The sequence below is a fragment of the Nannospalax galili genome, unplaced genomic scaffold (assembly GCF_000622305.1).
Source record: "Nannospalax galili isolate Female #2095 unplaced genomic scaffold, S.galili_v1.0 scaffold310, whole genome shotgun sequence".
Taxonomy (NCBI): Eukaryota; Metazoa; Chordata; class Mammalia; order Rodentia; family Spalacidae; genus Nannospalax; species Nannospalax galili.
The window spans coordinates 1,907,754-1,935,175 of record NW_008328488.1 but is presented as its reverse complement, the minus strand read 5'-3'; the positions used below and the strand labels follow the sequence as shown (position 1 = coordinate 1,935,175).

The following is a 27,422-nucleotide window of genomic DNA, read 5'->3' as shown; positions in this document are numbered from 1 at the left end:
AGCTAAATAGATCACCAGCCATTATTTTGTTCAATAGACACCTAGAAAAATGTAATTTTGTACTATGTGCTAAATATGGATCCTTATATTAACAGACAAGTATGTCAGTCACTGTTCATCAAAAAGCCTTATATTGCAACATACAGAGATCATTACAGAGTTCCATGACTGGTCATACACAGATTGTCTGTGAAATGCCCAACCCTAAGTGACACATCTATAATGGAACATCTACACCTAAGGCCCAAGATACATAGTGGAACAAGGGGTAGAGAGAACACTAATGCACCTCTCAGCTCTCATCAATGAAGTTCCCTTATGCAACAGAGATCCTTGAATATAAAAGGACACAAATGGCCAAAGCAAAGAGAATAAGAGTCTGCAGATTGTGGGTCCTTGGACAGGATTCCAGTGTTAAACTTCACCCACCCAGGGCTCAGGCATTGCAGAAGAGGGAGTGGAATGATTGTAGGAACTAGGGCAGGAGTGGGTCCTTGGACAGGATTCCAGTGTTAAACTTCACCCACCCAGGGCTCAGGAAACATTGCAGAAGAGGGAGTGGAATGATTGTAGGAACTAGGGCAGGATGTACTTGACCTTGTGGAAATAGGGTCTTACAGGTTTCTGGGACCTTGCTCATATGAACTTACAGCAGTGGTGTCATCATGCACAAGACCCATGCAAACTCAAACAGACAAAAACACAGCATCAAACGGTGGAAATGGAAAGCAGGCCCCAATATTAACCAAAGAAGTATTGACAGCTGATTACTGGTGGGTGAGGAAGAGCTGATCATAAAGGGACGGACTCTAGATGGGCTGACTTGACCTCAATGGATGGACTTGCACTGAGGGACGTCTGGGGACACTATCTTGACTCAATAGACCTTAACACAAATGAAAGAATGCATGAAATCAAGTGGGGGGCCATGGAGGGTGCCAGTGGGGAAGGGGATATAGAGATGATTGCAATATTCTGTATGAACTACACAAAATTCAATAAAACATAGGACAAATAATAAATAGACATGGTATTAAACCAGCTGCTCTTTCCACAGTAGTTAGAAACTGAAACAACCTAATGCCCCTCAGCCAATGAATGGATAAAAGTAAAATGTCATGTAGTTACACAACAGAGTTCTAATTAGGGATAAAGAACATACTAAATTATGAAATTTGCATGTAAACATATGGAACTAGAAACTGTTATACGAGTGAAGTGACACAAACCCAGATAAACAATTGACATCTGCTCCATCTCATTTGGGAATCTTTGCTCCAGTTCCTTAAATGTGAATATTTATCCTGATGTAACCACAGGAGGAAGGAAAATGGAAAGGAACCACTGGATAAATCAGAAGAAGGAGTCTGAGATAGAGAGATAGTAGGAAACAGGTATTATCCAGGGGAAATGGGGAAAACGGCAGATACTTTAACTAGGGAAGGCATAGAAAGGATTATACAGGGGGCAGGATAGGAGAGGTAAATAATGTTTAGGTGTCATGAAAAACCAGAGGGAAATATATTAGTTCAAAGGCCAAATGAAAAATACACTTACCATATATATGAGTACATAACTATACCTGAATGCTATATAACAAAAAACAAACCGTGTAGGGAAGGAGAAATCCCCCTTTGAGTTGTTGGTCAGGGTAGTCCAAGAGACTCCTAAAATAACTCAGGCTATTGCCACAGCTTTTGTTTGCCTCTCAGAACTTGAAAGTAAGACCCCATTGCCGAATACAGGACATACTTCAGACATAGGACTAGGAACAATTGAGCTGGAATTGATCTGGAGGCCTCTACCCTGATGATTATGTCCCACAATATCAGAAGATACCATGTAAACCACCAGTGGAGAAAAACAGTTGGTGACTGCCTCCAATTGAAATGTCTATGTACCACAAAATGACCAGCCCCAAAATAATCTCTACTGGTGCAGTAGTGGCACTTGTATCTTAGGTGTAATGAACAGACTCCTAATAACTTATTGTCATTCCCCTAGATTAATGCATCTCTCAGTTCACACGACAGAAGTTTCCTCATGCAGCAGCAGATGGTGATTAACTCAAAGACCCACAACTGGCCAACAACAGAAAATAAGAGCCTGGGGAGTGCTTATCCCTGATTAGGACACTTATATGAAACCCTTGCTATCTCAGGCTCAGGAATCACTGTGCAAAAGGAGGCAGAGTGATTGCAAGAGTCAGAGGTGGTACATGATCACAAGGAAGCGTAATTTTCCAGATAGCTTATAGCACTGGCGGTAACATCCACAAGACTCATGGAAGCTCAAGCCAGAAAAAAAAATCCCAGCATGGAAGTGGGAAAGTGGGCAAGAAGCCCCAACCCTAGCTGAGGAACTGTTGGCAAGTAGTAGCTATTGAGAGAGGAGTAGATGGTTTTCTTTAAGGGTGTCATGCTGGATAAGTTAACCAGGATCCCTTCAGTGGACGAACCCACACTGAAGGGCACTTGAGGATACAAATTTGACTTGATAGGCCCTAATATAGACAACAGAGCACATGAAATCAGGCAGAGGTATTAAACTGATGGTGCAGATAGGGGACGGGTCCTAAATAGGGTCAAAATATACTGTCTGAAAATTGAAAAAATTCCATAAAAATGAGAAAATGAGAATAAATTAAAAATCAGAAAACACAGATCAAACCCAAGTTTTACACTAATATTTAAAATCAGTCAGGAAACATAGATTAAACCCAATGTTGTACATTAAAAAGAAGAAACCAGACACAGCCAGACTTAGGACAAAACAAAACAAAAAAGTAAAACAGCATAAAACCTCCTCTGAAGGTGTTTCTTAACATGTGGAATTCCAGCAGCCAGAGCACGGCCAAATTCCTGCCAGTACAGCTATGGAAATAATGAGTGTCAAGAAACTCAGACTGAGACTCCTGTCTCAGCTGGAAGAAGAGCTTGGTTACGTTCATTCACTGCTGTGATTTCGTTTGTCCAGGCTGCTGGATCCAGGCTCAGAAACCTCCACTGCGGTCCCTGAGAACACAAACACGTTATGAGTTCCTCGGCATGATCTCTCATTTTCAGGGCACCCTGATAGATAGGAATTACTGTCCCTGAGATACAGGATAGGGAACCTGAATCTTTTAGAGATTAAGTAATTTATCAAAGTTGGGGAGTCCAGGGATTGGGCTTCAAGACAAGTTCTTGCTGTACCTAGAGCCTGGGTTGTCTCTTCTGCAATATCAGTTCCCTATTTACATGATGGTTTGTGATCTCCGCAGCCCCATGGAGTCCCACTTCAAACTGGGCAACTATTAGCAATTGATAGCTACTGGGAAAGGGAAAGTGAGTATTCTTTAGGAGTATGACATTCTGGTAGGTCAACCACACTCCAGGTGACGAACTCACACCCAAGAATATTTGGGCAACACAAATTGGACTTGATGGACTTGAAGGGGGAGAGGAGAAAAGAGAGAACACAAAATTGGGTGAATAACAGTGGATTTTGGAGGTGCTGGGGGGAAGGAGTGAATATGAAATTCTCAAAGAATAATAAATTAGTTAAAAATAATTTATTGAGAACTTCATACATGTATATAAGGTGTTTTGATCAAATCCATGCCCACTCCCTCCTCTCCAACTCCTCCCATATCTCTCCATCATTTTTTCTGATAACTTCATGTATTCTTTCTTCTTTTTTTAATGGGCTTTTTGCTATTCTAACATTCCCCCCTCTGAAGTGGTAACCCTAAAATCTTTTAAGGATTAGATAAGAGCTCCGAAATACTTTTGACAATCTTGGCCTTTGGAAGAGAGTATGTTGCTAAGAGACCCAAGGATATTTTGACTCTTGGCCAAGAAAATGGCTACTTTTCTTTGAGGTCTTTTGTGGCCACTTTAACGTATGATGATTTTAATTTTGACAAAGAAATTTTACGACACATAAAAAGAAACATCAGAAATTGCACATTCATTTTGTCTCCATCAGATGAATGACCAGGAAACAGACCTTTCATATACTGCTCTTAACTTTGTGCTGAAGAGGAGGATTCAGAGTCCTGTCCACAGCATTGGGGAAGCTTCACCAACTGAAGCCTTGAGTTATGTTATTGAAGAGACAATGTGTCAGTGGGTCTCACTCCTCATAAGCATCATGGTTTTAAGAACTGTAAGATCAAACCTTCTGATACTTGTGAGATCTAAGTCTCCTCATCACTATTGCTTTGTGACTTGTCTTATAATTGCACATGTCTGCATTTATTTTCCTTATGAGATTTTTTAAGAGTTCTCTGGATAAAGAGCAGCTGCCCTGCTGCCACTGAAGCACATCCTGAAGGGGCTGATAAAGAAGTAACATTTGGGGTTGTTGCAGAGTATTTCAAAAGATAAAATATACAGAACATTAGAAACTTGCCACAGGACTACACTAAAATCAATCTGAAACCAGAGTAAGAGGATGCTTTGAATGCCAAAATGCAAAACTAAGATGAGCAGTGTGACCAGGTTGGTCATACAATCTGATCACTGTTATCCACCATGATCTATAGACTTTATTGACCAGGAGGGCCAGACTGGACCCAAAGGGAATTGTAATTAAAATAAGCCACAAGACTTTGATGAAATCAAGATACAGACACTAATCATGCTCTAAATTACTAAGTAAGTATCCACAGTGACTCCTGGAGAAGGAGGTTCAGGAGCAGAGACTTGGACCAAAACAGGACACATAATGACTGATGTCTCTTTTACATATCAGTGCTAGCAGATAGGCCACAGGACCTGCAGCACTCACTTAGTGCTAATAGGACTGACCGTGCTCAGGGTTGAAAGATGGAAAACAGCCTACAAGTTGATAAAGAATCTGTGGATATAGAGTTAAGTGTGATGATAATGACATTTCACGGCATAATTATAACAGCTGCAATATATAAAAAGCCACTACAATCAGAATGTAACTATAAATGGAGAAACTGACTTTGCCATCTTTTCTCTCTGAGACTAGGAAGGGCACTCACTGGTCACCCACTCTGGACTGCTCTGGCGAGCTAGTTAGAATCACCTTGCTTTGCTAGGACTAGGATAGGAGCAGTTGCTTGTGCACTGTGAACAACCTAATGGAATAATTTATCCGTTAAAACAATCTATCACAGTCAAAGGGGAATGGAAAATTTTTCATGACACAAATAATTTGAAAGCATTCATGTCCACAAAACCAGCCTGTCCAGAGAATACTCAAAGCAATTCGAAGAGGCAAAGAAAGGAATAAGTCTACCCGAGGGGACAGAAGAAACAAAGACAGGTTTAACAACAGAAATACAAAATGGGGTCAAAAACAGAAGTTGAAATGACAGTATCCAATAGACTTCTTTCAATAATAACAGTAAATACCAAAGGCCTCAACTCCCCTGTCAATCAATATACATAGGCAAGTGGAATGGATCAAAAAAGAAAACCATCTTTTCGTTGTCTTCAAGAAACTCATCTCAATTTCAAGGACAGATAGGATGAAATATGGGAAAAATTATTCCAAGCAAATGGCTCTAACAAGCAAGCAGGCATTTCAGTTCTAATATCTGACAATATAGACTTAAAATTCAAACTAATCAGAAGAGAAAATGAGCATCACTTTATTCTAATCAAAGAAACAATTGATCAAGAAGATGCTGCAATCATGAGCATATTTGCACCAAAATCTGGAGCACCCAATTTCATAAAAACAGTACTGCAGGACTATAAAATGCAGATTAACCTCAACTCAGTAATACTAGGTGACTTTAATATCCAACTATCTTCAATAGACAGGTCAACTGGACAAAGAATAAACAAAGAGACATCTGAATTAAATGACATCTTACATGAAATGCACCTAACAGATATCTACAGAATATTCCACCCAAGCACCAAAGAATATACTTTCTATTTGGCAGGCCATGTAAGTTTTTCTAAAATTGATCACATTCTGGGACACTAAACAAACCTCAACAAATACAAATAATTGAAATAATTCCATGTATTCTATCAGACCACCATGTAATAAAGCTTATAATCAACAGAAAAGATAAAAAGATCATCCACCATGATCAAATTGGCTTTATTCCAGAGATGCAGGGATGGTTAAATAAACATAAGTCAATAAATGTAATAAAACATACAAGTGGAAACTTAAAGACAAAAACCACATGCTCGTCTCAATATACACAGAAAAGGCCTTTGAAAAATGCCAACTTGCATTCATGTTAAAAGTTATAGAAGAAATTGGTCTGGAGGGAACACACCTCAGCACAATTAAAGCTAAAGTCAATAAACTCATAGACAACATCATTCTAAATGGAGAAAACCTGGAAGCATTCCCATTAAAATCAGGAGCCCAACAGAGATGTACACTATCTCCACTCCTTTTCAAAATAGTACTTGAAACTCTTGCAAAAACAACAAGACAAGAGAAGGAAATTAAGGGAGTAATAATTGGAAAAGAGAGGTGAATTTATCTCTACTTGCAGATGATATGACATTGTACATGAAAGATTCCAAAAATTCCATCAGAAAAATTTTAGAAATGATTAATACTTTCTGTGAAGTGGCAGGTTACAAATTTACAAAAATCAGCCTTTCTATATACCAATAACAAGCAATCAGAAAAGGCATTCAAGGAAACCCTCCCATCCACAACAACCATAAAATGAAAATATTTAGGAATAAACCTAAACAAAGATATGATCTCTACAATCAAAATATTAAATCTTTAAAGAAAGAGACAGAGTAAGACACTAGGAAATGGAAAGACTTACCATGCTCATGGGTTGGTAATCAATAATGAAAAAATGGCAATCTTACCAAAAGCAATTTATAGATTCAATGCCATCCCAAACAAAATACCCACGACATTCTTCATGGAGCTTGAAAAAAATCATCCTAAAATTCATATGGAATCAAAAAAGACCCTGATAGCCAAAGAAATATTGGGTATAAAGAACAATGCTGGGGGGATCACCATGTCATAGCTCAGATTATAGCTGTAGTCATGAAAACCACATGGTACTGGCATAAAAATAGACATATAGATCTATTTTTCTTCATGGAACATAGTAGAAGACCTGAACATTGGTACATGTAATTTTTAGCCACCTGATAGTCAACAAAGATGCTAAGAACACACAATGGAGGAAAGACAGCATCTTCAACAAATGGTGCTGGAAAAATTGGATCTCCACCTGTAGAAGAATGAAATTGGACCCTTATCTTTCACCTCACACAAATGTCAACTCCAAATGAATCAAGGAGCTCAACATAAAACCTGACACTCTGAAATTACTAGAAGAAAACATAGGCAGTACCCTCTAAGACAAGGCATAGGAAAGGACTTTCTAAATCAGACATAAGCTGCTCAGGCATTATGGTCAACAATAAATAAATGGGACCTCATTATACTACAAGGCTTCTGTACAGCAAAGCCTTTGATGTATTTCTGCTCAGCTTCATAGCCAATTTTATAAAATAATTTTTATTCATTATTTATTTTATGTGTATGAGAGTACTGTCTGCATGTGCATAAGTGCACCCATGTCATGCAATGCCAGAAAAAGGCATCAGATCCCCTGGAACTGGAGTTACTTACAGATGGTTGTTAGCCACCATGCAGGTTCTGGTAATTGAACCCACATCCTCTGGGAGAGCAGCCACTGAACCATCTCTCAAGGCCCCCATGGCCAATTTTTAAAAATATCTTATTGAGCTTTTATACATTTTATACAATACTTCTTGCCGGTGCCAGCCGGCCAAGACGTACAGTGCCTGAAAGGGGGAGTGAGGATCGAAAGAAAAAACAAGAGACAGAGAAAAGATACTTGGGAGGACGGTCAGTAGAGACTGCAGCCCGGGTTTATTTCAGCTCCGCCTTTTATACAGTAGAACAGCAGAGACAGCCACCGCTCGCTTAACTTCAACAGCTGTTCTTCCCACCTGTATCTGAGGGTCAAGGAGCGGTCAAATACTTGTTGTGAACTTTGCCATATAAACACATTCCTCCTGACTTGGCAGATTAGGTACTGGTGTGCAAAAGACAAGCTCAGTAAACAAGCCAGCCTGCCACAGCTCAATGTACATAATGGATTAGTAGCTCCCAACAACTTCTAAATCAAATTCAGACTCCCTGCCTCATCCATATCCCCACATACTCCCCCAACCGGACTTTTATGCATTCTGTCATATACGTTAAGTCCTATCTGGTCAAGTATTTTTACCTAGATATTCTTTGGTGCAATTTCATCCGTTGGAGTCTAGTCAGCTTATGTAGAGATTTTTAAGAGGATCTACTGTCCCTCACCCAGCAGCAATCGGTCACCAACAGTTCCCAGACTAGGGCCAAGCCCCTTCTCATTTTCCTTGCTCCATTCAGGGTCCTGCCTGATTGAGCTGGCACGGGTCTTGGGCTTGCTGCCACCTTTGCCACAAGTACATATGAGCAAGTTTCCAGTGGCCTGAAGCCCTCTGCTTCCCTATGCTCATGGACTTACCCTGGCTCTTACAATCTTCCCAACCCCTCTTCTTCAGTGGTCCCTGAGCCGTGGGTGGGTGAAATTTAATACATGGATCATATGCAGGGACACACACTCTGCGGTCTCTTATTCTCTGAAATACGATCAGTTGTTGCCTTCTGTGTGCATCACACTCTGTTGTATGAAGATGTTTCACTGGTGAGAGTGAGGGATGCACTAGTTTTCTCTCTATCTCCTGTTCTCTGTAGAGATCCCACTGTAGATATGTCGCCTAGGGCTGGGCAACTCTCAGATGTATATTCTCTGTGTGTGACTGGTTGTGAAACTCTGCAATACCTTCTATCTATTGCAAAGAAAAGGATTTCTTGACGAGTGGTGTAAGGTATACTTATATGTAATAAGGATCCATATTTAGCATATGGTAAGAAGTTTCATTTGTCTAGAGATAAGACAGAGATAGGGTTTTCCCTAGGGTCTATGACCTCTGAAGCCATGTGTATTTGGATGTGTTTACAGTGCCACTCATGAGTTCACTCTCATTGAGAGGGCTTTGATTTCAATTAGCTAACTGTTGAATAAGGATCCATATTTAGCATATGGTAAGAAGTTTCATTTGTCTAGAGATAAGACAGAGATAGGGTTTTCCCTAGGGTCTATGACCTCTGAAGCTATGTGTATTTGGATGTGTTTACAGTGCCACTCATGAGTTCACTCTCATTGAGAGGGCTTTGATTTCAATTAGCTAACTGTTGATTACACCCCAGATAACAGTGCCCTTACTGCACCAATAGAGGTAGTTTGCCATACTGTTTGTTATGATTATTAGGTTTTAGGACTGGGTTGGACCATTGATTTTTTTTCCCTTACCAGCTTGCATTGTATCCTCTAGAACTATGAAAGCTAGACTAAAGGTAGAAGGTTTCCAGGTCAGTTCCTGTTCCATTGCTCCAAGTCCTGTGACCTAAGAATGCCCTGTCTTCAGCAGTAAGGTCTTATTTTTGAGTTCTCGCAGATAACCAAGAGTTCTGGCAATAGCCAATGTTATTTTGGGAATCTCTTGGACTATTCTAACTAACCACTTGAAGGGAGGGCTCTCCTGTCTGGCACTGTGCCTTGCCATACAGCCCCCATGTATACACATGCACTAATGTTCAGATACCATATGTGTATTTCTCAAAGTGTCCCCATGCCAACATATTTCCAGTTGCATAGGCAATTTTTAATTTGTGTTTGTGTCCTTGATGTTTGGGGAGTTTTTAGTTCTTTGTGTATTTTACACACATCCTCTTTCAGACGCATAGCTGAGTAATAATTTGCCCAATTCTCTTAGCCGCCTCTTCACTTGAATGATAATTTCTTTTGTGGTAAAGAAGCTTTTACTTTCCTCAGATCCCACTTGACAAACGTTGGAATCATTTTCTGTGCTACCAGAATTATAGTTGGGAAGTCATTACCTAGATGTGGAAGTATCACCCCTACATACATTTTTCTCTAGTAGTTTCAGGGCATTTTGTTTTTAAATGTATATTTTTACTGAATTTTTGCATACTGCATACAAAATATCTTAAAAAATCTTAACCATTTTCATACCCATCTCCTCCATCTGTACCCTCCCATAGATCTCCCACAAGATTTCATGGATTCTTCCATATATGTTGAAGTCTATCAAGTCAAATTTGTATACACAGTTATCCTGCATGCATTTCAGGATCATCCACTGGAGTCTAATCAACCTATCTAGAGTCCCTCCCTTAAAGATGATCAACTCTCCCTCACTCAGGAGTAATCAGGTGCCAATACTTCTTTGGCTAAGGTTGGGGCCTGATGCCCATTTCCCTAATTCTATGCTGGGTTTTTCACTGGTTGATTTTACACAGGTCTTGTGCCATCTGACACCATTGCTGTAAGTTCATAACAGGCTAGAGAACTCTCTTTCCCTATGATTGCATGCCAACCCTGACTCTTCCAATTTTCTGCTCTCTCTTCTGCAATGGTCTCTGAACCAAGCAAGGGTGAGTGGATGACGTTTAATATAGGAGTCCTATCAAGAGACACACTCTCTGCAACTCTTATCCTGGGTGTCAGGTTTTATGCTGAGATCTTTGCTCCATTTCTGGTTAAATTTGTGTAGATGAGAGGCAAAGATCCAGTTTCTTTTTTCTGCATTTTGAAATCTAGGTTTTTCCAGCATCAGCTGTTGAAGATCCTGGCTTTTCTTCAATGTATATTTTTGGCTTCTTTGTTAAATATCATATATCAGCAGTTGCTTGGAACTAAAGTCGATCATATGGTCCATAGATATTTGGAAATTGTTTGCAGGAGAAATATGAAAGAATTTAGAGACAACATCTAAACAAATCCTAAACACTGTTCAAAGAGTGTGATGGATGATTGTGGTAGGAGGTTAGAAGATCAGGATGCTGAAAAAATGCAGAAAGTAGAAAATGCCCTCACGAGGTTCCAGAGGGAAGTAAAGACTCTATTGGGACATACACTGGAGGCTGTTCATGTATATTCTCACAAAGAGTTTATCTACATTTTGCCCATACTGAAACTTTGAGTCTAAATTGAAAGAGCAGATTAATTGGTAGAGGAAATATTCAGACAGCCTATCATTCCAGCTGCAGCAATTTTTATGTCTGTGCCAATTTAGTGTTTAATGTAACAATCAGGAATGCTGAAAAAATGCTGGGCCAAAAATTTCCTGTTTAAAGCTGCAGACCAGAGAACATAGTTACTATTGTCATTAGCAGACAAAAATGAAGACAAATACTGTGCAGTGGAACACGAGCATAGATCCCTTGAGGGCATCCCAAGATCTGCCAATGCCTGTTCTTCGTAAGCATGAGGGTAAAATTTGGGAGTTATTTGAAAGAATTTCTTTTTAGAATAGAGAGCTTCCAGGACACTCCACATCCCCAAGGCCACCTATTCTGAGCAGACAGTGAAGAGGTTCTAGGGCTGTAGCACAAACGGATCTGGATAATAGTCAACAGAGATGTAGACCTTGGCATTGCCATGTGATGTGTTTTGTTAAACATGAAGAATGGAAGTTATGGGTCATGAAGGCTGTTACCAAGGTTTAAAAGAAACCTAGAAGCTTTGCAATGTGTAGCAGGTTGACTATCTGCATGCATGCCTTGGGAGGGTAATGTGTGAAGCTGGGAGGATGACATCTAAGCCGCAATGAGATCCTAGGAGGTTGGAGATGCCAGGAGATTCTCAGGTCTGATGAGGAAAGACACAGATAATTAATGAACCTGCCAAAGAGAGAATCCCTGTGTTCTGAAAATGGCAAAGGTATGTAGGCAGCACTCTGTGAGCCCTGGGGAGCTCATCATGACTTCATATGCCATGGGTGCCAGAAGCAGAGCTGCAAATGTATAGTTTGCCATGCCGAGTTTTGGTCTTGTTTGGTCTGATCCTTCTTCTCTTGCTCATCCTTTTTGTGATGGGAATGTTTGCTCTGTGACATTGTATGTCAGAAGCAAGAAACTTACTTTTTAAGAAATATTGTACAGGGTCTGATAGTCATTAGTATCAAAGAAGCCTTTGAAGTTGGGCATGTTAGACACACTGGGAATTATCTTTGGAGACTCTTGAATATGGACTAAATGCATTTTGCTTTCTGAAATGGCATGACACTTTGGGATCATGAGTGCAATGCTGTAGGATTATTGTTCAGACACTTAGAATCTAGGTAGTGTGCTATTTCCGTAAACTGCAGAAACTTTAGAAGCTAGCATCTAACTAGAAGCAATAAGTGACTGGGAGAGTGTATTTCAGTGTAGATTCCTGGTTCCTTTCCCTAACACTCTCCTTCCTATGCCACATGGTGTATGTTTCCCCTCTGCCATTCAGGTGTGTGGGACCGAACATGTATGGCCCAAACCCTCAAACTGGAAACTTAAGAAAATCTTTTATCTCTGTAATTGTTCTTCCAAATATTTGGTCACAGTGAGCTACAAAATAATACAACACATTTGCTGATCTACATTTGTTAAAATACCTTTGCAATGGGTTGAACCGTAGTTAATCATGGTGACTAATGTATATCAGTTACATTTGGGTTTGCTTTGCTATTATTTTCTTGAATATTCTTGCATGTATTTTCTTCTTCAAAGATTCTAGTTCTTTACAGCATTCATATTTGTTCGTTGTTAAGTGTTAGACAGAACTCAGAAGTGAAGCTGTGTAGTACTGAGGTTTTCTTTTTACAGATTCAATCTCATTACCTGCCATTAGTCTTTTTGGGCTCCCATTTCCTCATGAATCTATTCTGGTGAGGAGTGATGTGTATGTTTCCAGGATTCCATCAATTTCAACTAGTGAACCAATGTTTTTAGAAAATAGATGTTCATATTGATCTCTAACAGTCCTTGGTATTTCAGTGGTAATAGTTCTGAAGTCCTTTTAACTCTGTCTCTTATTGAGTTCTGCCTTTATTTTTCTAAGATAGTCTAGAGAAAGGTTTTTCAGTTTTATCTTTTCAATGAAATAGCTCTTTGTTTTGTTCATCACCTTTACTGTGTTTGAGTATCAGTTATTGTTTGCAAATCTGTCTCATCTTGTCTCCTCTGTTATTATTTCATATTCCTTCCTACAAATTTTAATTTTTTATTGTTTTCTTACCTCTTTGAGTTGTCAAAATGATTTTTTGTTGTACATTTTTTCATTTATTTATTTATTTTTGCATAATGGGGGAGGGGTGGTATCTACAGTGCACATGTGGAAGTCAGATCTGTCCTTCTACCATTTGAGTCTCAGGGCTCAAACACGGGTCCTCAGGCTTGGAACAAGTGATTTTGCCTGCTGAGCCATCTGGCTGACCCATATATTTATTTATGCATTTATTTTTTAATTCTCTGAGTTCAATTAGTGTTGTTCATATGCACATGCATGTGGGATTATTCTCTGTGGACATCTACCAGTGGATACATTAACAAATACCAAGGTGACTCCCACTTCCCCAGAAACCATCAGCTTCCAATATCTCCTCACATAGGAAAGTTTTCACGGGATTAATCTTGTACAGGTAACAAAGCTGCTGTGGGTTCATGTGAGCAATAGCAATGTCATGTCCAGGACAGCATTACACAGCCTTCCTCCCTTATCTTCCACCATTGATTTTTTTATGTAGGTGGGGATTGTTAGAAAATTTCCTCATAGAATATCTTTTCTTTTCAATCACCTGATAGCTGTTGGAATGTTGTGCAGTCACCATCATCAAACCTGTCCTTGGAAACAGGATATTCTCACATACAATGCTCATCCACAAGCATCGGCCTGTGGTCACCCACTTTACATTTCTCCAGCTTTGCACAGAGCTTCTGAGAATGTGCTAGCCAGGTTCCATGCCTTGCCAATCTAGTGCCACCAAGCATCATCACACACTGAATCTATAGTCCATGAAAATACGAAGAGCCCTGAGGTAGGATGAAGGTCTGCAATGCTGTGTGATGTCTAGTCTTGAGTTGGAACTGTGGCCCCAAAATGTTATCATGAACGCCAGGTGATGCTGGCTCAGATAGTTATTCTCTCCATTGGACATGATGTGGTATCGGTGCCAGAGGCTCTCTGTGGAAAACGTCATAGGTCTTCCAAGTGTAAGATTTTACCTACTCAGCACTGAGCTCCATAAGAAAGTTCTCTCTTAATCTCCTGTCTTACCTCCATTAAATGAGGTCTTATCTCCATAAGAAAGTTCTCTTTTAATCTCCTGTCTTATCTCCACTAAATGAGGTCTTATCCAACACTGCATAGCTCAAAATTGAAGTAGCATTAATGAGGTATTTCCTTGGATACTTAGGCTGAGGCACTTGGCCTTATTGCTTTAAGAAACTTCAACTATTTCAGGATCATCCTAAGACCCACAACAAACCTGGTGATGCTATACATTGAAATATGAATCTGTGTCAGTGGGACAGAGTTCTCTGCCTGGTCCAAAACTATTATAGAGCGTCAGCTGTGAGTAATTTTTTTTTTTTTTTGGTTATAGCTGTGCTACCAAAGGCAAGTGGTAGAGGCAATCCCTTGGCCACTAAGGGTAACACTAATCTGATGTATACTTGAATCTCACAGGCAGAGTCATCTATACATTCTCAGCCCATACTAAAACTAATAGTGATATAGGCAGAGAATCAATTCTAACCAGTGACTGCGTAAGTCCTGATTTGATGTTTGGACAGATCTATCAGCTCAGTCTATAGTTATAGCCTCTGTTCAGAGCTTCTACTGTCTATCGTTGCTGGATCCCATGGTAGAAAGTTTGGACTGACTGCTAAGACAAAGTCTTCTGCTGTTTTACATGCCTGCCTTTTCCACAGTGAATAAACTCTTGTTCCTTTTGCATTCTACAACTCAAGTTTGGAAGCTGAACATTGGAAGAAGACATTTTGTTTTTCGCTAATGCAGTTCTACTGGCTCTCCTGTGGATATTGGCTTGGAGGAAGGGGTCAGGGTGTTCAAACCAGTAGTGTATTTCACATAGTAGACATGGTACAGGGTTTTAAATCTAAGGCCTGGCCATAATTCCCTTTCTCTCCCGCTAGCTGGAAATATCCACACTGCTGCTCAGAGTTTGGAGAGGGTGATGTGAGCAACTTTTTCCTTTTCATCTCCTTCACTGTGGCCTATATCTTAATCACACTACAGACAGGCATTCTAGTCTTTCACCTTGTTTCTGTAGCTATTGTAAATGTACTTGGACATGTGAATAGCGATTCAACATTGTGTGAATGTGAGGACATAATCACACAAGGATCTTAATGCAGAGTAACTTAAAATTCATACTGCAAAGTCTAGGGTAGAATAATGACTATTTAATGTTTTATTTATTTATTATTTATTTTTGTTTTTTTGGTCTTTTTGAGACAGGGTCTCCCTGTAGCCCCAGCTGTCCTGGAACTCACTATGTAGACCAGGCTGGCCTTGAACTCACAGAGATCTGCCTGCCTCTGCCTCCAGAGTGCTGGGATTAAAGGTGTGCACCACCATGCCCGGCCTTGTTTTATTTATTTTTAAATTTATTTTTATGTGCATTTATGTGTGTGTGTGTGTGTGTGTGTGTGTGTGTGTAACCTTGCACACACTGTGGAGCACATGTGGTGGCCAGAAAACAACTCTTGGGAGTCAGTTCACCCCGGCAACTTGCAGGACTCAAAGACTGAATCAGGTCTTAAAGTGTAATGGACATTACAAGACCGAAAAAAAATGTAGTGATATAGATATTCAATTAAACCAAAGAAAAAAGTAGAGTGGAACACAAAAGACCAAAGTGTTAAGTCCTAGGGATGAGAGTGTAACTCACCATGCATAAGGACCTGTATTCAATATCCAGAAAAACAAAAATAAGTGAATGAAAGATACCAAAATGAAAACAGCTGTGTGTTTGTTAGGCATCAATCTACCTATTTTAATATAATTAACTAAATATTTAACATACATAAATATGGCAATTACAATATAGTGACGTGCAATTCATTTAAATAAAAATGTTCAAACTATGTAGTTACCGGAAGTCTTCTTAGAAATACATACATATATAAATATCAGGTTAAAATAATATAATGCAAAAGAGTTCTGATTCTACCACTAATAAGGAAGTTTTCTTGGAAAGTTTAATGGAGCATTATTCACAATAGTCAAGGCAGGAGAGGAACCCAGGCAGGGAACAATGGGAAATGCGTAATGAGTGTTACAGTCATACACAGCAGGTGACTACTCGACATTTAAAAAAGAGGAGATTCTGTCAGAGACTACAATATGGGTGGACTTACAGTCTATTATGCTACCTAGAATAAGCTAAATGTACATATGGAATATACTCAAATGAATCAGTATACAGAGACACACAGTAAACATTAGATACCAAGCCCATGGTAAGGGATATAAAATAGGAAAAGTTAAGTAAAAAATATGAAGCAACAAATATGTAAGATGAAATAAAATTAATATACAACATGATATTTCCATGATACATGCACCTTTCAGGACTGTGGGCACTGCAGGGCATGAGTGCACTTGCATACATACAGGCAATACACTCATACACATAAAATTAAAATAATTTTTTAAAATGCACCTTTCAGTCAGTAGTTTTTCTAAATAGGTAGTTTCTGCAATAAGGAAAACAAAAATTTTCAGGAGATAATGGATATATTCATTTCTTCAGCTCTAACAACACACACATACACACACACACACACACATATATATATATATATCAGTTCACTAAGTTACCAGTTACATTTTAATTGTATAAAAACAATATAAATCACACTGACTAGTGAGGCAAAGAGGCATGACTGAGAATTGCATGAAATTTCAGAGAGATATGAAGATACTTTATGTCTCCATTAAGTATGGAGTCACATAACCATATTCACCGAAGTCAATTTGTTAAACTGTTTCCTTTGATCTGTGTACATCACTGTCTCTTAGTTGCACATCAGTTGAAATTTTCAAATAGTGCAGCATTAAAACGGAAATATTATTCTACAGAAAATGCAAGCAAAATATGTGTAATTTGAGTGATACGTGCTTTGTGTATTTGATAATACTGTAAATCTGACAGAGATTCAAAGTCAAAGAAATTAATCTAGTGAATCTCACAGAAACATGCCATAAGGGACTAGACAGGCCCAGAGAGGGAGAATCAGGGCAAAGGGACAGGGAAGGAAGTGGGAGGACAAGCCCTTCAGATGCTAACCAAGGCACTGTTGAAGGCAAACACAAGACATTAGTGTGGATGTGGAGTATTTACCTGTAACACCTGACTTCTTTCTTGCCAGTGGTGAAAACGGTGCAGATTATAAACTTGAGGGTGACGACCCCAGTGTGATAATGGAAATTTAGCACAATCGAGCACAGTCTACACTTAAAAATGATTTTGTTTGCCAACTAATCTATTTAAGAAAAATGTATCAAGTTACAGAAATAGTCTAAAGTCTACAGAAATTAATGGAGACTGTGGAGCTATTCAATTCAATTCTTCTAGTACAAGGGCAAAACTGGCTTTTTCAAAACAGGAAATTTGCAAAAAATGTAACATTCATTTAATTTCTATCAACTTCGGTGACCAAAGAAATTCAGATTTTTCCAACACTGCTTTCAGCCTCCTGTTGAAGTATGGATGTGTCAATAGTGTGATCATTTCAGAGCCTTAGGAATCCCGTCACAGTGGGTTGGAGTAAAATCCTGAAATGCTGGTTGGTGGCCCACTGTAGTCAGGATTTGTTAAGACCTGTATCACTCAAGTTACAAATGGATGACTCTTTTTTTAACTTATTTAAGGGCAAGTGACCAACTGTACCAGGTTATGAAAATGTCACACACTGATAAAGGCAGAGTTAGCCCTCAAAGTCACTTCTATCTGATCTCAACTGCTGGGTAGACTGTTTCCAGTTTCCCAGGTTTTCCTGAAGATCCCCTCTCTCCACACTCTTCCTCCTCAGGGGTGTCCTGCAGGGCTCTCTGAAGAAGTAGCTTGAGAGTACCTCCCTGGAACCTGTGATGCCTAAAGGAGCCAACAAAGAAGTAGATGATGGGGTTGGCAGAGCTGTTAACACAGGACGTAAGTGTTGTAATTTGTGCAAAATCAACATGGGTAATTTTTAATGTTTTCATGATCCATTGCAAGAGGAACTTGTGGATCCCAAAAGGCAGGCCAAACAGCAGGAAGACCAGCACTGTGAGTGTAATGGTCACATACAGCCTGGTCACAGGAACCCGCTGTGAGCTGCAGAAGATCCTGACCAGTAGGGTCAGGCTGGACCCAAAGAGAATCACAAATAAAACAATTAACCATGCAGTAGTGATGAAATCAAATGTCTCACAAAACTCATAAACACGCTTAAACCTGAAGCAACATTCCTCCCCTTCCAGGAGGCTCAAGAGCAGGGACAAGGCCCAGAGCAGGGCACTCACGACAGTTGATGTCTGTCTTGGGCGTTGGCAACGGTACCAGATGGGCCACAGGACAGACAGACAGCGCTCAGCACTGATTGCACTGAGCATGCTCAGACCTGCAAGGTAAGCAAACGTGAACACAATGCTAGAAAAGGTAGGGATGTAGATGGAGATGGAGTGGAGGAAGTTAGTAATACACTTTATGGAATATGCAACGTGAAAGCAGAGGAAGAGGAAGTCAGCCCCAGCCAGGTTGAGGACGTAGACAGTGAAGGCATTCCTGCGCATCCGGAAGCCCAGAAGCCACAGCACGATGGCATTTCCTGCCAGCCCAGCCACGGCAATGAGGACGATAAGAAAAGTCACGGAGAGGCTCATGTGGTCACAGAGTGTAGGCAGAGTGAGGTTGCTTCCGTTCACTGTTGTGACTTCAGTTCCCCAGGCTGGGAGGGTTGGATCCATTTTTAAGAACTTTCCACTAGTGCTCCTGAAAAGCACTAGGGCTACACAGTGAAAAAAAAAAAAAAAAAAAAAAAAAAAAAGACATGAGCACGTGCCCGGTGTAATCTCTGATTCTGAAGACCACAGTTCAATGTAAGAATGACTGACTCTGGTTTACAATGCAAAATGAAATGCACCTATAGAGATTAAGTAATTTGTCAAACACCAAATGCCTAGAAACTTCTTTTAGGTACAGTTTGTGCTACCCTGGCCTATGAGTAATCCATATCCTTTATGGATTTGAGAGTCTTTGATGCCTGAAATACCACCACTCAGTTTCTTAGGCTGTTATAAAGACAGAGCTCTGAACCCAATCATTTTCACCCATTCTCCCACAAGGATGAATGCTGCCTTTGAATCTTTAGATGTGTTTCCATTGGAAATCCATAGAGATCAGAACTTAGTACAGAGCCATTTTGGGAGAGCTTCATGGGATCAGAGACAGAATGCACTGATATCAAGTCAGAAGGGGTAAGAACGGGGTAAGAAGTATTAAATGGAGTGCGGAATAAGAAGCAGGAAAGAAAGCATTAATGGAGGAATAAATACCACCAAAGGCCTTTGCAAAAGTCACTTGGAAGCTCACTACTGCTTAAGCTTCTTAAAATATAGAAATAAACAATTAAAAAGTGTTTAAATGGAGTCATCCTGCAATGGAAGGACAATGTCACTACCAGATATCACCAGCTAACAAAAAATTCCGGGAATGTACTCCCTATTTTGGAATTGTTTACCAGGAAGATTCTAAATACCCTTCAATCATACAATAAGAATGACTATCACCATTCCATTGGTTACATGTCAGAACTTGATGGTAGGACCCTATTGATGACGATAATACATTTGTGAATCAGAGAACAAACACAGAGGAATCAAGCTCATATTGACCTCAAAACTTTATAGAGATGAAGATTCCTTAGCTTTCATAGTGAGGGAAGGTGTTATGTACACTATTGGAAGAGAGAAGTAATCATCAACCTTACCCAGCTATGAAAGCTTTGAACTCCATTAATGACAGGTCTGGCAAGATATGACAAGTGGTACAACAGTGGCACAAATGTTATGGAAATACCAACTACTTAATGATTGAATTTGAGGCCAACTTCACAAGATAGAGTCCATACTTGGCGTTGTTATCAGAGCCTAGAATGTGTGGCTAGACTGGTCAAAGAAAATAGAGGAGACTCTACTAGTGTTATTTGACTAAATAAAAGGACATAATATTAAACTGATTTATAACAACTTATTTTATGCATAGATTTTAATGTCTTTCCCAACTCTCACTAAGGAAGCTTCTTTTTTATTTATTACTTTTATTTTATGTTTATAAGTGTATTGCCTGCACGTATGTAAGTATACCCGTGTCCTACAATGCTCACAGAGGTCAGAGTAGGATATCAGATGCCTTGGAACTGGAGGTAAGAACAGTTATTAGCTGCCATGTGGGTCCTGGGAACTGAACCTGGGTCCTATGCAAGAGATGACAGTGCTCTTAACCACTGATTCATCTTTCCAGTCCGAAAGAAGCTTCTTCTTACAGCAGATGCCATTAAGGCAAAGACCCATGACAGGTCAGCATGCAGAGAATGAGACACTGCGAGGTGTTGAGTCCTAAATGGGTATCACATCCTTTCCTCCAATGTCTCTGGGATCATTATGGAAGAAAGGGAAAGAAAGTATTTAAGACCCAGAGACTGCATGAATTCAAGGAAACAGTGCTTTCCAGACACAACATGTCATTTGCGCATATGAAATCAAAGTGTTTGTGATTGTTTACACAAGACCTACATAAGTGAAGCCAGACAAAACTCCAGCAAGGATAGGGGAGTTATGCAAAAAGCCCCAGCCAATGCTGAGGAACTCTTGGAAATTGATAGCTATTGAGTCAGTTTTCTTTAAGGGTGAGGCAATGGATAGGTTGACCAGGCTCCCAGGAGTGAACTCACACCCAACCTCATTAGGGTAACAAATATTCGATTTGATAGCATTTTAAGAAAACAGTAAGTCATGGACCAATGGTATACAAGCCAGGAAAGAACACAGATTCCAGCCCAGACTACTATACCCAGAAAGCTATCGGTTGTAATTGAGGGAGGAAGTAAAATTTTCCATGATAACATATGTAAGGAATTTATATCCACAAAACCAGCTGGACAGAGAATACTTAACGGAATACTTTCATCAGAAAAGAAAATTAAACATGCTCTAGAGGGCAGAAGGAATAGAGAAGTTAACCAAAAAAAGGGCTAATGACTAGCACTACAACAGTGACATAACAGAACCAAACGTTGGTCAACAATAACCTGCAGTATTTATTGTCTCAAGTCCCCACTAAAAAGAAACAGACACAGACTAAATGAATTGAGTAGAGAACAGGATCCATCAATTTGCTGCCTACAAGAAACATCCCTTACCCATAGTGTTTTATACCACCTTACAGGGAAAGGAAGGAAAAAGCTATTTTAAACAAATAGAAATAAGCAACAACTCGGTGCAGCTATTATAATTTAAGGTGACAAATATTCACCCCAATTTTTATTTAGTTTTTGTGCATTTCATATAATACATCTTAATCAAATTTAGACCCCTTCCTCCCTTTCCACCCCACATAGCACCCCACATAGCACCCCACCAGATTTCAGGTATTCTGTCATATGGCAAAATAGAATTCAAACTAAAACTAGTCAAAGTCTTTGTTACTTCACTTAGTATAACAGTTTCTAGATACATCCATTTACCTGAGAATTTCATTATCTCGTCTTTCTTTACTGCTGCATAGAACTCCATTGTGTAAATATGCCACATTTTTGTTAACCACTCTTCAGCTGAGGGGCACTTAGGTTGCTTCTATCTCTTAGCTATTGTGAAAAGAGCAGCAACAAACATGGTTGTACAAGTGTCTCTATAATAGGATGAGTCTGTTGGGTTTATTCCAAGGAGTGGTATAGCCAGGACATATGAAAGGTTCATTTTTAGTTTTTGAATAGTTTGCCACACTGTTTTCCATAGGGGTTGCACGAGTTTGCAATCCCACCAGCAGTGAAATAACACAGACTCAAAACTTCAGCTGTGCCTGCTTGCTAAACATCATCACAATTGGGCTTGTTGATGGTTGTGCTCATTCATTAAAGGAAGGCCAAGCAGGGTCATTGGACCCTAACTGGAGTATTCAGACACTCTTCCCAGCTAACTGTATGTAATTTGGCCCTAATCACACATGGTCTCCTGGATTTGGGGAGGACTAAAGTTTATAATCTGGGGAAGGCTATGAAGAGAAGGCTTGATCCATGCTGGCTTAAGGCTTTCCAGTGTGCATACCCCCAGGTCACTCATACACTTCAGCAACCTCTCAGTCATCTCTGTAAGTAAGCTCAGTAAATTCATTGGTTCCCCAGGAAAACTTTAATCAAACATTGGTTTGACTCTAGAATCGTAAAAGGAGATAAGCATTGTTTAGTATCCCCAGGAAAAGAATTCTCGCAACAGATGGGAATTTTATTTGTTAATGTTATTACATCTCATAATTATTAAAAATGAAAATGAGAATTTAAAAGGTGCTAAAAGGATATGGGAATGGAGATATTTTCCAAAATAAAAAAAAATGGGAAAGCCTAAACAAGAGATGAAGGTCTGTGTAGGTTTGCTGTGATATATAAAGGATGAGACAAAAATAATACACATATAATCGTAAATTTTCCAAGGTTATAGTTTAGTCAACTAGTTTAAGGACCAAAATGTATGTCAAATCAAGTTTTATCTGAGAGTGTTTGGATTTTGCCCAAGCTTTATGTACATAGCACACGGTAATTAAAAGTACCAGACTGGTGGAACTAACTTTATTGGATATTTAACAGCCATACTTTGGGGCCTACACTAATCTGGTCAGAGGGACTTAAAGGACAGTTTTTGCCCCTTTCCCTCCAAGGTCAACTAAGTTCCAGGGGACTATGGAGCATCTCTCAAAATGTCCTTTAACTGTGGTAAATCACCCGTCCTCTTAGGGAGGCCATGGAGACCCCACCAGATGGACTTGAACCAGTGTCCAGTCTACAAAGAGGAGGGTCAACTCAGTGGAAACATTTCCTCCAAGTTTCCAAGTTAAGCCAGCCGTGGTCAAGCAGGACCTTTGACTTATCTTCATATAGATGGAACTGGTAAAATAAAGGAACCAGAGGCTCCTCCCAAGCCAATATGACCCCCTGAGGAACTCCAAAGACCTGAAGAGTAAAAATAAATTGGTTTATTTGGGACAATGGTATGGTCTTAAACACCCAAAAGGAAGGTATAACCAAACATTAAAGTTACCAGTATATTTCTTTAAGAGCTCAAGGGCTTACACTTCCAAGATATTGGACTTAAGTCCATATAAAATGTTATTTAGACAACTATTTCTCATTGATGATTTTGTTGCTAAGCAAAATCTGCTGCTCAGCTGTAAGTCTTCAAATCTTGGTCTGCAATACTGTAGTGCCCACCTGTAGCTAAGGGAGATAACCCACTATTGTTCTAAAACGATGGTTAAATTTGTTTTCTCCCCCTATTTAGGAGCATTTGAGAGGGAACTGACACTGATTCTAGCCACTCCAACAGCTATCAAAGTGCCTGAAAACAAATCCTGAGTCCATCATTCTTTAGTCCCGCTTTGACAGACAAAAGAAAAATGAGGAGGAACCCAATAGAGGGATGCTTTTGGAAGCTCTCATCAAGAAATCCCAATGGACTCTGATATGAGCTGTTCTGACTTTTTTTCTGGTCCCCTGTATAGAACTTGGAATGCTAAATACTCTTGCCTTTACTTCGCCTTCACATCTATTCACCAGTCAAGGACTTTCTTTTCTCCCTACTGATAAGGGTTATGTAATTTGGGAGTCTTTTAGATAGACCCACTGAAGGGGTACTCCAGTTGTCTCACCCTGCATCCCTGTTCAGCATGGAAGAAGCCAGAGCGGTCTGCATCCTGATTTCATATCGACAATTTGCAAAACCTCTTCAGAGGATGGTGTGATAAGAATAGGAGGTAGGGTAAAAAAGACCCCAAAGAAAAGTAGCCAGTTTCTTGACTAAAAATCAAAATATCCTTGGGCCTCTTAGCAACTTACTATGTTCCAAAGGCCAAAATTGTCAAAAATATTTGGAAACTCTTATCTAATCCCAAAAGGATTTTAGGGCTACCTCTTCAGAGGAGGCAATGTTAGAGTAGCAAAAAGTCCCATATTTTAGAAAATAAAGTTCTCAGAAAAATGTGGTAGGGAGATATGCAGGGGTTAGAGGGCATGGAGTGGGCATGGCTTTGATGATCAAAACACCTTATATGCATGTATGAAATTCTCAGTAAAATTTCTTTTAAAGTTAAAAGAAAACTAGTCAGAAGATACAGGGAAGGTCACTTCATACTCATTAAAGGAAAAAATTCACCAAGAAAAAATTATAATACTAAACATATATGCACCATACACATGGAGCATTCAATTTCATAAAACAAACTTTATTAGCTTTTAAATCTCACATTGACTCCAACTCAGTGCTAGTGACCAACTTCAATACTCTACTGCCACCAATAGAATGGTCAACCAGAAAAGAATCAAACAAAGAAACCCTGGGGTTAAGTGACACTATCTATCAAGTGGATTTTATGGACATCTACAGAATATTCTATTCAAACCCAAATAGTCTTCTCAGCAACCATAATACTTTCTCCAAAACCAACCACATATTAGAATACAAAGCAAGTCTCCATACATTTACAAAAACTGAAATATCATCTTGTATCCTATCAAAGTGCAGAAGAATAAAGATAGATGTGTACAAAAATAAACATTAGAAAATGCACAAAAATTCATGCAGGCTAAATAACACATTACTGAATGAAAATTGGATCAAAGGGAGAAATTAAGAAAGGAATTAAAAATTTCTTAGAATTGAATGAAAATGAAAATAAAACATACCAAAATATTTGGGACATAATGATGGAGTCCTAAAAGGAAAATTTATGCCATTAAGTGCTTACTCCAGAAAATTAGAAAGATCCCAAATAAAAAACTAATAATTCATCTGAAAGCCTTGGAACAGGAAAAACAAAACACCAAGAAAGAATAGTTGGGAGGAGGTAAAAAAAAAATCAAAGTTGAAAGTAATTATAAATTATAAACAAAAAAAACCCCACAAAGAATTAATGAAAGAAAGGGTTGGTTCTTTGAAAAGATTAACAAGCTTGACAAACCGAGAAAGAGAGAGAGAGAGAGAGAGAGAGAGAGAGAGAGAGAGAGAGAGATTTGAGGTTTTCATCTCATACCTTCCTCTTCTGGTGCAATTGGGTGTTGGCAGCCCTTCTCTACCTGCCCAGTTATTCAATACGACTGCTAAGGTACAGTGTGGCTGTTCTCTCTGTCTAATACCAGCTCCTCACTTGTCCTGTAAAGGCCAGGATTGGGAACCCTGCATCACTCTACCTTATGGTAATTCATCATGCATTTCCATTGTCTCTTAACTCTGCCAGTTTTTGTAAACCATCCCATCCTGAGGCACTTTCAGTCACTCCAATTTCAGCCATATATTTCTCCTTGAATACTTAGTACTATGACATACAGAATATTTTTCAGAATTAAGCTAAATAATAAAATCAGTTTTATAGAGCCTCAGCTCTGAGAAGCAATGGAGGCACTTTGTCTTCCTTCTTAAACGAAAGTAAGAGGAAGTGATCCCTCCATGATAGAAACTTGGAATGTTTTTGCAAAGAAAAAAAAGGCAGAAGAGGACTGTGTTAGATGGGGAAAAAATCAGTTTCAGAAAGATTCTCTCTCCTGCCTTTCTCTATATTAAGCGCAGACCCCTGCATGTGCCACTCTTTCGAAGAATCACAAGAATGTAAACTTGGAGGGGGTGGGGGAAAGTAAACTCTTTGGAAGTTCATGCGATGTTTCCTTACCCATCCATCTCCTCTTCTGCCCAGAGGTGGAGAGCTGCCCAGTGCTGAAGCAGAGTCTGTCCTTGGCTGAATGCTTCCAAAGTGCAGTTCTTTGTTCCCTAATTCAGCAGATGTCTGTAAGAGCTGAATAAGAGTTTGTGATCAAGTGAGGTTTATGAAAACTCAGACCTTCTGACTTCCTGTACATGTATTGGGACCAAATAATTGACCAGAAGCATTTGAGTCCAGATCCTCATTAAGATGACTTTTGGCATCTACTCTATTTGTACTGACATATCAACCTCTCCCCTTATGACACATTTAGTCCAGCATGCTGTAAGTAATTGCTCTTCTCTGATTGCTATCATAGCTGGCAATATACTGTGAGCTTGCAATCTGGTGCTTCACAATTAAGGATAAGTGAATCATTTGACCTTGAACACTGTCCATGTCTAGGCTGAAGTTACTCATTTGGCATTTTCTCTATCACAGCCCAGGGCATGCATTTGTATAGCTTTGTTGCAAATTACATACAAATGTACTCATTCTAATATACTTCCTGCATCTCATTCTCAAGATACCAACACATCCTACTGTCACTAATGTAATTAATTTTATAATTATTATCTTTGAATACAAAGTTATTTTGTTGTTAATTTGTCAAAATGAAGTGGATCAACAGACTTCGCTTTGTAAAGAAAATCATGCACAAACCAGACAAAATGTCACCATAGACATAGGGAAGTGGGTAAGAAATCCCAACTCAACCTAAGGTACTTTTGGCAGCTACTGTGTGATTGGAGGGGGAGAGACAGTGTCTTACAGGGATGTGACTCCTGGTGGCCCCCATGGATGGACCTACACTGAAGAACATTTAAAGACATAAATCAGATTGTATAGGCCCTATTTTATATATGAGTACATTAAATTGATGAGGTCTGGTGGGGGTTGAGGGAGCATGAGGGGGAGGGGAGCCTAAGTTTAAGAACTGTTGTAGAAAATGTACAATAAAAAATTTTAAAAATTAGCTCTCTCCTACTCGCAGGCCTCTCTCCGGGGTAAGTCCATCACACCCCCCAAGCCTTGACTCCCCCAGCCTCATTCACCCTCCCATCTCACCCATGGGTCTTTCCTAGTTTGGGTCCTATCCCATTCCTTGTCTTGGGGCCCCAGACACCTGAGGCTTCCTGATCCTTTTCATCCAGACCAACTTAGGGCCTTCTCTGGACCCCGCCCTCACCTCCCTCTGCTTCCCTGGGCCTGCACCACCCCCCAGCCTCTTTCTGGGACACAGGGGCTGACCTTTTGACTTCCTGATCCTTTGCATCCAGACAACACAGCTCCTCAGTGCAGTTCCCAGGAATCCTTGGGGCCTCTTCCCGCCCCATCTACCTTTGCATCTCTGGGTGGCAAGGCCACCAGCTGCCCTAGACCAGCATCTTTCCTGGACCAGGCTCCCAGGTCAGTCCAACTCCCAAATTCCTGAGGCCAAAATCATTCCTGGAGGGATTCAGGCCTTAGGAGAAAGCCTGAAAACATCTGATCCTCACCTGAATTGGGCCTCTCTGGGAACTCCTGAAGACAAAAGCAATCTGGCCACTCCAATATAAAATCAAAAGAGAGAACGGGAAG

At 39.7% G+C, this 27,422-nt stretch overlaps 1 protein-coding gene across 1 annotated transcript; it reads right to left on the bottom strand.

Moving 5' to 3' along the window:
• Positions 1–17,845: 17,845 nt before the first annotated feature.
• LOC103729391 (mas-related G-protein coupled receptor member X2-like) lies at positions 17,846–18,847 on the bottom strand. The gene has a single exon (XM_008827464.3). It carries the CDS (start codon positions 18,845–18,847, stop codon positions 17,846–17,848), a length of 1,002 nt encoding a protein of 333 aa, XP_008825686.1.
• Between the last annotated feature and the right edge of the window lie 8,575 nt (positions 18,848–27,422).